General features: G+C 31.1%; 1 protein-coding gene and 1 long non-coding RNA gene across 2 annotated transcripts; one reads left to right on the top strand and one right to left on the bottom strand.

Moving 5' to 3' along the window:
- The first annotated feature begins 4044 nt into the window (after positions 1–4044).
- Positions 4045–7931, top strand: LOC139784938 (uncharacterized). Its single transcript, XM_071724107.1, has 5 exons — positions 4045–4128; positions 6407–6844; positions 6949–7211; positions 7608–7649; positions 7730–7931. The coding sequence occupies exons 2-5, from the start codon at positions 6416–6418 to the stop codon at positions 7929–7931; spliced, it is 936 nt and encodes a 311-aa protein (XP_071580208.1). The 5' UTR covers positions 4045–4128; positions 6407–6415.
- A 3557-nt stretch (positions 7932–11488) lies between these two features.
- Positions 11489–13977, bottom strand: LOC139784937 (uncharacterized). The gene is made up of 3 exons (XR_011721726.1): positions 13629–13977; positions 11834–11964; positions 11489–11664 (listed from the first exon to the last, which is right to left on the bottom strand). It is a non-coding gene; the product is annotated as an uncharacterized lncRNA (long non-coding RNA).
- Positions 13978–14462: the final 485 nt, after the last annotated feature.

The raw sequence follows: 14462 nt of genomic DNA, 5'->3' as shown, positions 1-14462 counted from the left end.
AAGCGACGTAGATAAAAATTTCCTATATAAATTTTGTAGCTAAAGGGTCACTCTTTACAGTGGTATACCACATTTAACTAAAATTATTTATTTTCTTGTTAAAAATCGGCACCGAAAAAAAACTGACGGTTAGGCCCCGGTCTCCCCTACTCTTTATAATCGCGTACCTCGAGATTTGGAGAGCAAATATTATTGCAGATATTACAAAATTTCCACGCGCAGAAAATGTAACTTTTACCTTCCGAAAACACGTTTGCCCTCGTAAAAATCATAACACGGCAGGTAATTTGCCGAAACTCCGTTGGTCACATGGGTACCATAAGCAGCGTTTACAATGTTAATAGCGAGTTCGCACAATATACAGATTCCGAGATATTTGATTTGACGGTTCAACCCCGGCGACGGTTAGGCCCCGGTCTCCCCTACAACTAATTGCTTTTGAAAAAGCTGCCGACTTACACCCCGCAGTAAGTATTACAGTTGTAATATTATACTTATAGAAAAAACGTTTGGAAAATTGAATCTCTTCATAAGATGTAATATTTGCGTTAAACTTACAGATGTTGAGATACAAGCGATTTTACCACTAAAAATCATACTCGAGGAGCGATAATAAATGTTTTAAAAAATTCATATCTCTGTCAATATTGATCGTATTGAAAAATAAGTGTGCAAGTAGAAACTTGCACATTGCTTCCTCATAGTTCTTAAGTGTGCAAGTAGAAACTTGCACATTACTTCCTCATAGTTCTTAAGTGTGCAAGTAGAAACTCGCACATTGCTTACTTATAGTTCTTAAGTGTGCAAGTAGAAACTTGCACATTGCTTACTCATAGTTCTTAAGTGTGCAAGTAGAAACCTGCATATTGCTTTAGTTTTTAAGTGGGCAAGTAGAAACTTGCACATTACTTCCTCACAATTTTTAAGTATGTAAATTATTTTTAAGTGTGCAAGTAGAAACCTGCACATTGCTTCCTTATAGTTTTTAAGTGTGCAAGTAGAAACCTTCGCTCACAAAGCTTCCTCTATGAGGAAGCTGGTATTTTATTCAATGTACAATTATTAGTATTTATTTGTTTTGGCTTGATATGTGAAATTATCAGCTTATACAGTGTTTTTTGACTGATACTCTATATAAAATTACATATACAACTTATACATGTAACTTTTTGAGCAGAAATCCATAACTCCTTCATCGATCTTCGACAAATCTTAAAGAACAATGTGCAAGCCCGGGAAAAAATGATTAGATTCCAGGTAGCAAGCACTCGTCATTTTGACGTAAATATTTGGTCATAATTGGTCAGTGACGTCATTCGTCGATTAAGTGACGTATATTTAACGTCATGTTTTAATACGTCAAAAAGACTTTGTAAAATGACATTATATAGACGTTTAATTGACTATCCAGGTAGCAGACAGTCGTCATAATGACGTGATTCTTACGTCATTTCATGACGCATGTTACGTCATTTATTTCTAAAGTTTAACATAAAAATAACGTATTTTTCACAGGAATATTCCTACATTTATAGTGTTTCGTAACTTTATGATTGAAGTGGTGAATTTATGGTATAAGTGGATCTAGTTGCGTGTAATTATAGTTTTATAACAACTATTTCATGCAGTGTTATGACTATCAAGAAGATATCATTATAAGATTTTTGATCACTAAAGATGTACCTGTTATAGACAAGTACAGTTAATAAGGAAGCATCAGGATCAGGAGATCGTCACTGTCCACTGGATCATCGAAGTCAAGCGACTCGGACGCGGTACTGTGTACTAGGATGGGTGACCGCCTTGAGAGAGCAGCTATACGCACATGGCATATATGTAACGAAACAGTTAAAAAAGTTTTTTTTTATCTTAGATAAAGAAAAAGAACATTTTTTTATAAACGTTTATCAAGTAGACATTTTAATTTCATAAAAAACATTTCTAGAAACCGGTATGTCGTACATTGGACCTATTTTTGCCGTCAATAAAACGTCAGAAAATGACGTCGTTGTGGATGTGACTTAGGACCGTGAAAAATACGTCATTTTTACGTTAAACCTTAGGAATAAATGACGTAACATGCGTCATAAAATGACGTAAGAATCACGTCATTATGACGACTGTCTGCTACCTGGGATATAATCATATATAATTATATCTGGTATATATATAATTATATATAATTATATATGTTTTTATATGGGGTCATATCTAATTATACATGGCCACATGTGCAATCAGTGGTTTTACATACAACCAGATATAGCACCATATCTACTTGTATATAAATGTATATAATTTTATGTGAAGCCAGATATAATGATATGTGAGTAGTGCACTCTACATATAATTAGATATAGTATTATATACAACTATATAAGCAGTCATATATAGCCAGATATATTAATGTGACTAATCTGGCGCTATATACAACCAGATATAGCACCATATCTAATCGTATATAAATGTATGTGAAGCCAGATATGATGATATGTGAGTACTGCACCCGACATATAACTAGATATAGTATTATATACAACTATATATGCAGTCATATATAGCCGGATATATTAATGTGACTAATCTTGTCCTATGTACAACCAGATATAGCACCATATCTAATCGTATATAAATGTATGTGAAGCCAGATAAAATGATATATGAGTAGTGCACCCTACATGTAACTAGATATAGCATTATATACAACTATATATGCAGTCATATATAGCCAGATATATTAATGTGACTAATTTGGCGCTACCCAGATAGCCAAACCTGAGCAGCAGATTCCAAGCAGAGTCTGCATTAAATTTTTGGTATCAGGAAGGCAACAAATTGCACGCGGAAACTGCTCTATCAGACGATGTTGTCAAACTGTAGCCAGAAATGCGACAGAGCCTGCTGACAGGCAATGTGAGCAGATTAGCAGCAGAAACCGCGCAGAGCCTGCACACATACTTGGCAGCAGATTGACAACAAAGATCGAGCAGAACCTGCGCGCATGACTTGAAAACAGAGTGGCAGCAAAAACCGAACAGATTCTTAATTAAGAAAGATGCATGGTAGCGCATCTTTCCGTGATAGTTTGCAACGACGCCACTAAGCGGCGCATAATGGTAAGACTAACTCGTAAGTAAATTTCAGTTGAGGGCTAATATAAGCAGGGTTCCTGCGAAGCAAAATTATAACATCCGCGAGACATATCTTTGTCAGCAATACAACGCAAGGCTCAACCAAAATTGCTGCAATGATATAGATATGCAAAATAATATTTTCTAAAGTAAGATGTAAAGTATATTGTGTGTAATGTATATTTTTCAAATATTAAAAAAATCTTTCAAACGTGAAACAATTATTGCTGATTGGGTTAAACATATTTTATTTTTCGAAGCAATATTTCTGATAGAAAAATTTTACAAATATTATTGTATATATTTATTTGCAATCTTTTAAAAATATTTTCGAAAATATTTTTCTGACATAATCTGACGGACATAGAAAGATTTAAAAAATATTTTTGTAAATTATTTTAATCTATACCTAAAAAATATTTAAAAAATATTTAAAAAATATTTTGTGCCCAGATAGCAAAATGTTAGCAGAATGCGCGCAGATTGGCAGCAACTTTGATCAAAATCTCACACCAAAACCATAGCCATCTGTGTCCGCATTAAGCTCGTGTTCTGTCGACAGAGCCTGGCTGACAGGCAATGTAAGCAGATTGCCAACAGAAACCGCGCAGAGCCTGCATACATAACCTGGCAGCAGATTGGCAGCAAAAACCGAGCAGAGCCTGCGCGCTTGACCTGAGAACAGATTGGCAGCAAAAACCGAGCAGACTTTGTCCATACCCATACAGCACAAAATATTTTTTAAATACCCCGATAACCAAGCGTGCTAGCACGACAGCGCACGCCATGCTCAGCACGTTATGCCAACATTATGCTGTCAGTGTGTCAGTTTTAAACGATAAAGCAGACAGCGCTAGCACGGTGCTATCACGGTAAGTATTTTTATCAATTAGCGTTCTGCAAGCACAATGCAAGTACGAGTTGTCGTGCGAATGATACGTGCAATCCAACGCATCTCGCATCCGAGGAGACTTCGAATACTGCTTTTTGTAACAAGGTTTCCTTTTTTACTCCAATTTTAACTGAAAAGGGCAGTTATTTTACTTATATTATATAAAACTAATATAACTTTTGTATTATATCTCATATATTTTAAAATAATCACTGCATGCAGTTGTACAAATTTCACATAACCTCAACACACAAGTTTGATTATCATTTTCTTTATAATGAATATTCCTTGAATTTTGTATCTTCAATTTAGTGTTTTTTAATTCGCAGTAAAATGTATAAATTACAGAAAATACGCTCTCGTAAAATTATTCATAATGTTTCAACTGAATATAGACAGAAGTTAACTCGTGCAGTTCTCGTTTCACGTAAAGAAATGATAAATACTGCTCAAATGCCTTCAAAATCTAATGAAAAAGAGCATGTTCTTGAAGTAAATGATTCGACCAGTTCATCTGCTATGCAGGAACTTCAAAACATAGAGTGTTTTGATGATATAGAGTACGATAATTTGAGTCTCAATATACTTTCGATTTGGCAAATAAATCTGAAGAAATTGAAAATTCTTTGGTATCTGTAAAGAAAAACAATTTCGAAGAACAGCTTGCGTCTGTCTTTTTGAAAACAAATATTAATCATGTCCAAGCAAAGGAGATTTTGAAATTGCTTTGAACTCATTCTTGTTTTTCAAACCTTCACAGCGATCCAAGAACGATTCTGAATACTCCTCGTACGTCATGTCGTATTGATGATATTGCTGGAGGACAATATCTCCATTTAGGTTTCGAAGAAGGTGTCAAATCTATTCTTCAAATTACTCCTTTGAATATGATCCCTAATAATTTAGAAATTGATTTTCACATAGATGGTGCTTCTTTAGATAGTGCAAGCAATATTCAGTTATATCCAATACAAATTAGAATTGCTAATATTTTTCAAAGCAAGCCAGAAATCGTAGGGGTTTGGAAAGGATCTTCGAAGCCTACAAGTGCTACAGAATTTCTAAAGCCATTTGTCGATGATGTGCTACAAGTTAAAAACAATAATGGGATTATTTTTAATGGGAAAAAACTGACTTTTGAGCTCCGTTGCTTTATTGCAGATGCAGTAGCACGTGCTTTTGTATTAGGCCATCAGGGTCATAAGTCTCGAGTTCCATGTTCCAAATGTTGGCTTGTAGGAACTAGTGTTCGTCAAGGTGTTATGGTGTTTAGTGGTGTTGATCATAGATTGCGAACAAACGAAGAATATGTTATGTGTTTAGATGGAGAACATCATACTGAAGGTGAATCTAGCATTGCACGTCTTTCTATAGGTTTAGTGACTCAATGTATTTTCGATTATATGCATTTATCTTGCATTGGTGTTATGGAAAAAATATTTTTAGCTATCGTTGATGGAAAATATGCTTCTTCTGCAAAACTATCACCTACTTCAATAAAAACTCTTTCTGCTAGATTAGAGATTGCCAAGAAATTTTGTCCAAAAGAGTTTGCTAGAAAGCCGATTAATGCAACAAAGCATCGTTCTTTCAAAGCTACAGAACATCGTCAGATTTTGCTGTATAGTGGTCCTGTTATTTTTTGCGGACTCATGAATGAAGCCATGTATTTGCACTTTTTATTGTTCCATTCTGCGATGCGTATTTTAGTAGACGTTGTTTCTTGAAAATAATATGAATTATTTTAGAAAAGTTTGTAGAAAGCCAAATCAACATTTGCAGCAAATAGCAAATAGACGTTATGAGGAAAAAGGGTTACAGGAAAAATTCGTTATTTCAATTGAAAATTTCATTCAAGTTTCAGGTTTACATAAACATGGACCTGTACCTGCAATTGATTTCCATCACTATTCTCAATATCGGAAATTACTTTGTAAACAGTTTTTTTTATCATTAAATGAAAGGGATGATACAATAATTCTCAAGGATTCTACTGTTTGCATTATTCGAAATATTATTGGTCATGATAACAAGTATTATCTTGTAGTGAAACGTTTTCATAAGATTGAAAATTTCTTTTCTACTCTAGTGCAATCTTCCGATGTAGGAATTTTTCATTGTTCCTCGCTTTCCGATGAATTAATAATAATTAACTTCGACCAAATTGCTGGAAAATGCTTTAAATTTCCGTTATGTGATATAATGAATACTGCAAATTCTGATGATTACGTTGTTGTTAAAATTTTATCTTCTTTTAATTGATATAATTAATATAATTGATATAATTAAGATAATTAATATAATTAATATAATTTGTTTTTTACTTAATATAATTATTATATAATATAATTTCTTTTAATTAATATAATTTGTTTTCTCACAGATTTTCAAGATGAATAAAAAAAATCACCGCCTTGTAGGTACTCTTAGTTCAAAAGATGGTATGCAAAATCTGATTGCCGATTTAGAAAATGCGAAAAGTACGTCATCACCTCGGATTGTATCTAGTGTTACATTGTCTCAACCTTTAATTCATTCAACACCTTATACAAAAAAACCTTTAACTGAAACAAATAAAGGAATAAAATATACAAATGCTAATACAAAAAAACCTTTAACTGAAACAAATAAAGGAATAAAATATACAAATGCTAATACAAAAAAACCTTTAACTGAAACAAATAAAGGAATAAAATATACAAATGATATTACAAAAAAACCTTTAACTGAAATGAATAAAAGAATAAAATATACAGATGATACACATGTTATTTCAAATTCTGATACATCATTACTAACTACAAAAAAGCAGTTACCACAGGTAAAAGAAATTATAAATATATTATTTAACAATAATAAATATTTAATAAAATATGTTTGTATATGTTAATAGTTGCTTTATTAATGTAATTTTGTTCATTGCAGAACTCTGTGACACTAACACCTCAATGCGAGCAAAGCGAGCAAGCAATAACTAACAGAAGTACTTTTCAACTAAAAGAATACAAATCAAAAAATCAGTGTTTTAATCAAATGTCCGTGCCGAAGAATACTGCTTCCCAAATAAAACCTTCAGAGACAAGTAACAAATCGATAATTGCAAAAAGCAGTGACTGTTCTTTGAACACAAGCAAAAGCAACGTGACTGAACATAAACATATCATAAATGTTTTTCGAGAATTATTTCAGTAAGTATAGCATACAAAAATGTGTGTGTTCGCGCGTTATGATATGCAATAATTATATAACATATAAGAGACATACGAGTATAACATAAGTATATCGCAAGCTTGATAAATGTAATAAATAATATCTTTAAATGTTTGCAAGCCAAAGACAAAGATTTTAGATAATCGCGATATGAATATTATACTTTTATTTAATAAAAAATAGTATTATGAAATTAATGATATTTTCTCAATTATTTTATTTTCTTATCTCGATTATTATTTTTATTTTACTCTGTGTGCCATCTGGTAATATAAATATACTATTTTATTGAATATAAATATAATTAAAATTTTGCACAAATTTTAGACAATACAAAAAAATCTTTTAGCTAATACATACTGAAATTTTTACAGAAAAGTAAATGAACGTTTGGATATAATCGAAAAGACAGAAAGGTATAGTTTTATGAAGAGTTGCTTTTCAAGTATGTTTAAAAAATTACGTTTTACACTATTACTTATTTATATTCTTATAGTGAGAACCATGCGATGCTATTGCGATTAACGAAAATAACAAATAGAAGGGTTCAATCGATGCCAAAATGTTTTCCTTTTAAATCTGTAGAAAATTTAATGCAGTTTGACGACGCAAGTGATGAAATCTATAACGAAGTTGTAAGTATTTTAGTTAATAATTTTTATTTCATTTACGCTAAAAATATAAATTATTTTCTGTGATAAAGCAATTGTACTATTTTATTTTAATTATTTTGTAATTTTTTAATAATAATTTTGATGCATAAGACTTTGTTCCAGAAAATTCAGAGATCACAAAAGTTGCAGATATATCAATTTTTGTTTATAATATACGATTTCACATTGCTGTCACCAGTTTGTTACCGTAAGATACCGTAAATACTGATCAATACTATCATTCGATCTGTATAGCTATGCATTCGAGTATGCATTATATCATCTTTATCAATTTTTTAGCTAAAACTAATTATTGCATGTCTACTTTATTATTCAAGTTCTCTTTGATTCTAAAATAATCTGAAGCGAAGACTGGATTTTGCCACAGTCACACTAATGTTCTATATTTCAATTTCTAATATTTACATTTTTTTTATTTAAATCCCTAAGCGATTTTCGAAAAATTTATATCAATTTATTACTGTTTTATGAAAAAAACCTACTTTATTTATTACCGTAACATTCTGAAAAGAACAAAACATACATGCAAAGCAGAAACATTTGTATCGTGTACTTTTTATGTACATAGCAGTTTCAAATTTTGTACTATACTTATTTACTTTTCCTAACAGCTAGTAAATAAAAATAAATTTATGGTAATCATGATTTCTTATTAATAAAATTTGTTTATTAAATTATTTATGATTTTAAGGTGTGTCAAGAGCTTGAGCATGGTTTTTCCTTTTTCATTTTTTTCATTTTTTTCTGTAAAATATTATGAAATTTCATGTTTGTTTATGCATACTAAATTATATTTGTTAACAAAAAATATCTTTATATTTTTTTAAATTTTATTTTAGGTTGATTACTTCATTTATTTAGGTGGATTAAATCCTATAGATTGTGATGCTATATATTTCAAATGTGCTTTTGAAAATGCTGAAAAAACTTTATTGGAAGTAACTTGGCATGGTACAAAAGATTTAAAAGCTTTGAAAATTACTCGTTTTGCACATGCTTGTGAAGGTAAATAAGTAATAATATGTTGTATAATTTGCAGAAAATTAAAATTTTACAATATTAACAACAAAAATGTTATGTATCTTTAGACGCCATTAGCAGCAATTCAAATTTTCCTAAGCCACGGCGTGATGAATTCGAGGATGCAATGATAAAAGCTCTAAAAAGTACAAAAGAACGTTTTCGCCGACAACAAAAACGACCAAGATGTTTAGAAAATGATGAACCCGAAGAGCCTCTTATAAGAAGAGCAAGAATCTCAAATAGAAGACAAAAGGATGGTCAGTCTATTAACTCCGACGATGCTCGGCAGGATGTACATGATGATCAAGACTGTACAAATATGTCAGATATAACCGAACAGTTAGATATAAGTGAACAGTCACCGGATTATAATCCAGCAGTTTATAATGATGATTATGATGATTAATACTTAAAAACGATATCTTTTTTCCTTTTATTTATCAAAATTATTATTTTTTTAAATATAAATGTCAGTCTATTAACTCCAACGATGCTCGGCAGGAAGTACATAATGATCAAGACTGCAGTACAAATCTGTCGGATATAAGTGAACAGTCACTGGAATATAATCCAGCAGTTTATAATGATTATACTTAAGAACGATATCTTTTCTTTTTATTTTTCAAAATTATTTTTTTATATATAAAGGTATCTTTTTTTTGCATTTCTAAAATATTATTCTAAAATATTATTTAATATATATAATATTAGATATAAATGGAATATTTTTTTATATAATATTTAAAATTTATCTATGTTAATTAATTTAACGTACAAATTTAATACAAATTATACGTATAATATATTATACTTCGTCAAGCAGACTTTGTTAAGTCCAAAAACATTCGTCACATAAAAAAAACATCAAGCTTTATTATTATAATAACAAATAAAAATATTTTTTATAAAATTATTATAATGTGTTTTTATTTACAACATTGTTTTGTAAAAAGAATTTAAAGAAATATATAAAATATTAAGTACAAATTTTTATTCGCAAAAATTTATATGTATGCACGATGCCGACATTCTGATATGCAAAATGCTAGCATGCTGCCTGCATTGCCCGTTACCCAGATAGCCAAATCTGTTCGAACAAATAATGCCAAATACTTGCTACAAATTTTGGTTTCAGAAATGGTACAAATTTGCATCAAAATTTGTTTTATCAAATGTTGTCGACAAACTGCTAGCAAATACGTATCAAAACATGCGTACACAATTGACGCCAAATTGATACCAAATATCGAGCAAAGCTTAGTAGTACCTGATAACAAATTGGCACCAAATTGCTGTTAAAGTTTGTTGACTAAACCTAACGCCAAATTGATGCCAAATATTGAGCAAATTTTGGTAACAAAACTTAAGAACAAATTGACGCCAAATACCAAGCGATGTTTAGGGCGTTTCATTCACCCAGATAGCCAAATCTGTTCGAACAAATAATGCCAAATACTTGCTACAAATTTTGGTTTCAGAAATGGTACAAATTTGCATCAAAATTTGTTTTATCAAATGTTGTCGGCAAACTGCTAGCAAATACGTATCAAAACATGCGTACACAATTGACGCCAAATTGATACCAAATATCGAGCAAAGCTTAGTAGTACCTGATAACAAATTGGCATCAAACTGCCGCTAAAATTAGTTGACAAAACCTAACACCAAATTAATGACAAATATTGAGCAAATTTTGGTGACAAAGCTTGAGAACAAATTGACGCCAAATACCGAGCAAAGCTTAGCAACTACCTGATAACAAATTGGCACCAAATTGCTGTTAAAGTTTGTTGACTAAACCTAACGCCAAATTGATGCCAAATATTGAGCAAATTTTGGTAACAAAACTTAAGAACAAATTGACGCCAAATACCAAGCGATGTTTAGGGCGTTTCATTCAGATGGCGCGACACGTGAGTCGCCACTTTCAACGCGCCCCCACCTCCTTTCTCGCTCTTGTTCAGTGTCATGGCCGCTCTTGCTGCGTTTCTTCGGACGAGACGAGTACGTTTTCCTTCTTTCGTAACTGATTGAGCTAAGCGGCACGTATTCTGGAGACCAACCGAGCGAGATTCGACTTCCCAAGGAGAGCTCACCGCCAGGAAAAGGAGAGCTTGAGGGAGGATTGAGGCGAGGAGTCCGGTCCAGCGAGCAGGGCCCTTCCGATATTCTCATTTTGGACGCCATATTGGAAGATCGACATTGATCGTGGTAGTACAAGGGGCTCTGCAAGGTTAATTCTCGTCTTAAGATCTGGAATTTCTCTCATTCTTGTGGCTCTGGTTTATATTCTAGCCCTAGAATTGATCTCGTAGACAAAAGCAGAGGCCCCCCTCTCTTTTCTTTTCTTTTTTTTCTTTTCTTTTCTTACTTTGATTTCAATCAGTAATCCAGACTCCTTAATTCCGCCCTGTAAGATCTGGTTAATTCTCGTCTTGAGATCTTGGAATTGCTCTCATTCTTGTGGGTCTGGTTTATATTCTAGCCCTAATGTAATTTTAATATATGCATTACAATTTTACACTGTCAAATAATAAATAATATCGTTTGATAATAATAACAACAGTATAGATAATAGTAACAATTTTATTACTTGACTTATTTCATTCTATTTTTGACAACTCGTATATACATTAATTGTGGCTAAGGTCTATACTATGTCATAGTGTAGATCTTAGCTACATTTCTGGCAAGTCAGTCCAAAGTATGCGGCTTTGTTCTCTATCCTTTTTATCTGTAGCAATTTTATTTCTTTTTATTTTTTAATTATTTTTTATGTATTATCTCTTATGTATCAGGTTTCTGAAGAAGACTAAGTATATATAGTCGAAACGTAAAACGTTAATTGTATTTAAAATTTGTTTAATTAAACGAGATTTTGTTTTTAAATTTAAATTGATGACCTTTTTATAACTCGAGAAAATCAGCCAGCCTTCCATCCTATAAGTTTATTTTGTACTGTTAGTTTAATTAATTTAGTTATATTTTTTTCCATTAACATTCCATTTGTTATAGTGATTGTGCAGTAGAAAATCTTAAAAAATAAATGTTTTTAAAGAGTAAAGATAGTATATATTTTGAAATATATGTATTTTATGTAAACAAAACATTTAAATTTATTTGCAGTTTATTTTAGAACATGCCAAAAAACACCGTTTCATAAGCTTTCTAAGAAAGTTAAAAGGCAGAAAGTGAATGTTGAAGTTGTAGAAGAACTCAATTCAACAGATTCTTTAATTGAATTCGATCAGTCGCATATTCAGCAAGCACATGCTTCCGTTAAAAGTCAAAGTTCCGTAATACCAGATTTTCTTCATAATCAAAAAGAATCTGAACTTTCTCATTATTCTTAACTTTTTCATCATTCTGAACTTTCTTACCATTCTGAATTTTCTAATAATTCTGATCATTTTGAGTACTCTGAACACTTTGATTTCGAAAATAACGATAATTATAGAGATATATTTAACATTAACAGACACACCGGCAACAATAACGAGGCTCATTCAGATGACAACGATGATAATTCTGAAAACTGCGAGAATAGTGATGAGAATAAAAAATATTCGAAATGTTTCGTGAAAATAAGAGTTATAAAGAAGAGTTATAAAAGTATAAAGAGTTATACTCTTATAGTCTTAAAGAAGAGTTATAAGAGTATAAAGAATATGTAATATTATGTAATAAAATGTTTCATTCTACTTGCCGTTTGAATCTGATTAAGGCAAAATTGTAATATTAGTTTGAAATAGAAACAATTTAAAACAATTTAAAATACAAGGGAAATGCTTTAGTTTTATAACTATTATATTCTTGCAATATTAAAAATTTTACATATTCTTTCTTTGATTAAAATATTTCTCAAAATAATCTTGGAACTGTTGATGAAATATCGTGTATTTTTTTATCTGTAAAAGTTTAAAGTTTTGTTTGAATAGTTTAAAAGTTTTGTTTAAACGGTTTAAAAGTTTTGTTTGAACAGTTTTTTTCTGCTGTATATTAATTTCTATTACATCAAACACTACAAAATTCACTTCGGTTGCTTGCACCTAAATGATGTATATTATTCTTTTGTTATTTCTTTCTGACAACAGTACTGCATTATTCCATCGTAATCGACGAACTATGCACATTGTGAACATTTGTTTATTTCAATTTTGCATTCTTGCAAATAATAAATCGTGTTTCAAGTTTGAACTAGTTGTTTAAATATGCACGGTAGTTATTATTGTATGATTAAAGAAAGGAAAGTTAGTAGTATTAGGCTTATAAGAATATTGTTTTAGATGCATTTTCATAGAAATTATACTCGTGTTTTCAGTAAGATTCTATAAATCCTTCTTATACCGGCCAATGCATTATCTGCGCACGGAGTATGTGTTCCAGGCATTATATAAGATTCTCGAGTGTTTACAAATATTGTATGTGCTGTTGACAAAGTTAAATGTTTGCATATGTCAGTAAATTCACATTGTATAACATTTACTGTAATTAATATATAATTAATTATTTTATTGCCACCGTTAGATTTTATAAATGTCTTATAATGTTTTATAAATATAAAAATTTCTTTTAACATATGTAACATATGTATAAAATAATTTATTGTAAATCAATAACAAATTATATGCTTTTTTATAATTTAATGCTTTTAATTTTTCCTAAAAAAAATATATTTTAGTATTTATTAATGGCTACGTAACAAGGCTTGCTGCAATTTGGCGTCAAGCTGTGTCATCAAGATTTGCTCGGTATTTGGTGTCAATTTGGCGTCAAGTTCTTTCGTCAAGGTTTGCTCGCAATTTGGCACAAATTTGCTGTCGAGCTTTTGTTGGCAAGCCTTGTTCACAATATGGCGCAAATTTGCCGTTGAACTTTTGCTGCCCTGTTTTGCTCGATATTTGGCGTCAATTTGGTGTCAAGTCATGTACACAAGCTTTGCTAGCAAAACATAAGCGTATTGCAGACACAGATCGCACCGAATTTGTCGACAAGTTTTGCGCGTATTTGGTGTCAATTTGGTTACAATTTGCTGACAAATTGTTTACTGGGTAAGCGCAATGTGCCGTCACTGTGCTCGTCAGGTGCGGCAGTATCTGGACATCACATGACAGCATGCCATTGCACGCGTGCGTGCATTATGCGGCCATCGTGCCAACATTTGGTTATCTGGGTATTTTTTAAATATTTTTTAGGTATAGATTAAAATAATTTACAAAAATATTTTTTAAATCTTTCTATGTCCGCCAGATTATGTCAGAAAAATATTTTCGAAAATATTTTTAAAAGATTGCAAATAAATATATACAATAATATTTGTAAAATTTTTCTATCAGAAATATTGCTTCGAAAAATAAAATATGTTTAACCCAATCAGCAATAATTGTTTCACGTTTGAAAGATTTTTTTAATATTTGAAAAATATACATTACACACAATATACTTTACATCTTACTTTAGAAAATATTATTTTGCATATCTATATCATTGCAGCAATTTTGGTTGAGCCTTGCGTTGTATTGCTGACAAAGA

The sequence above is a fragment of the Temnothorax nylanderi genome, unplaced genomic scaffold (assembly GCF_030848795.1).
Source record: "Temnothorax nylanderi isolate EJ_2023f unplaced genomic scaffold, tnyl_v1.0 TNYL_tig0708_pilon, whole genome shotgun sequence".
Taxonomy (NCBI): Eukaryota; Metazoa; Arthropoda; class Insecta; order Hymenoptera; family Formicidae; genus Temnothorax; species Temnothorax nylanderi.
The sequence above is the reverse complement of the archived record's forward strand: the minus strand, read 5'-3'. Positions and strand labels throughout refer to the sequence as shown.

Excerpts from the sequence above, each read along its gene's own strand:
- LOC139784938 (XM_071724107.1), top strand. The coding sequence starts at position 6,416 with ATGAATAAAAAAAATCACCGCCTTGTAGGTACTCTTAGTTCAAAAGAT. Across the intron at positions 7,212-7,607 it reads GTTTTTCGAGAATTATTTCA|AAAAGTAAATGAACGTTTGG; the intron begins GTAAGTATAGCA and ends AAATTTTTACAG. Across the intron at positions 7,650-7,729 it reads ATAATCGAAAAGACAGAAAG|TGAGAACCATGCGATGCTAT; the intron begins GTATAGTTTTAT and ends ATATTCTTATAG.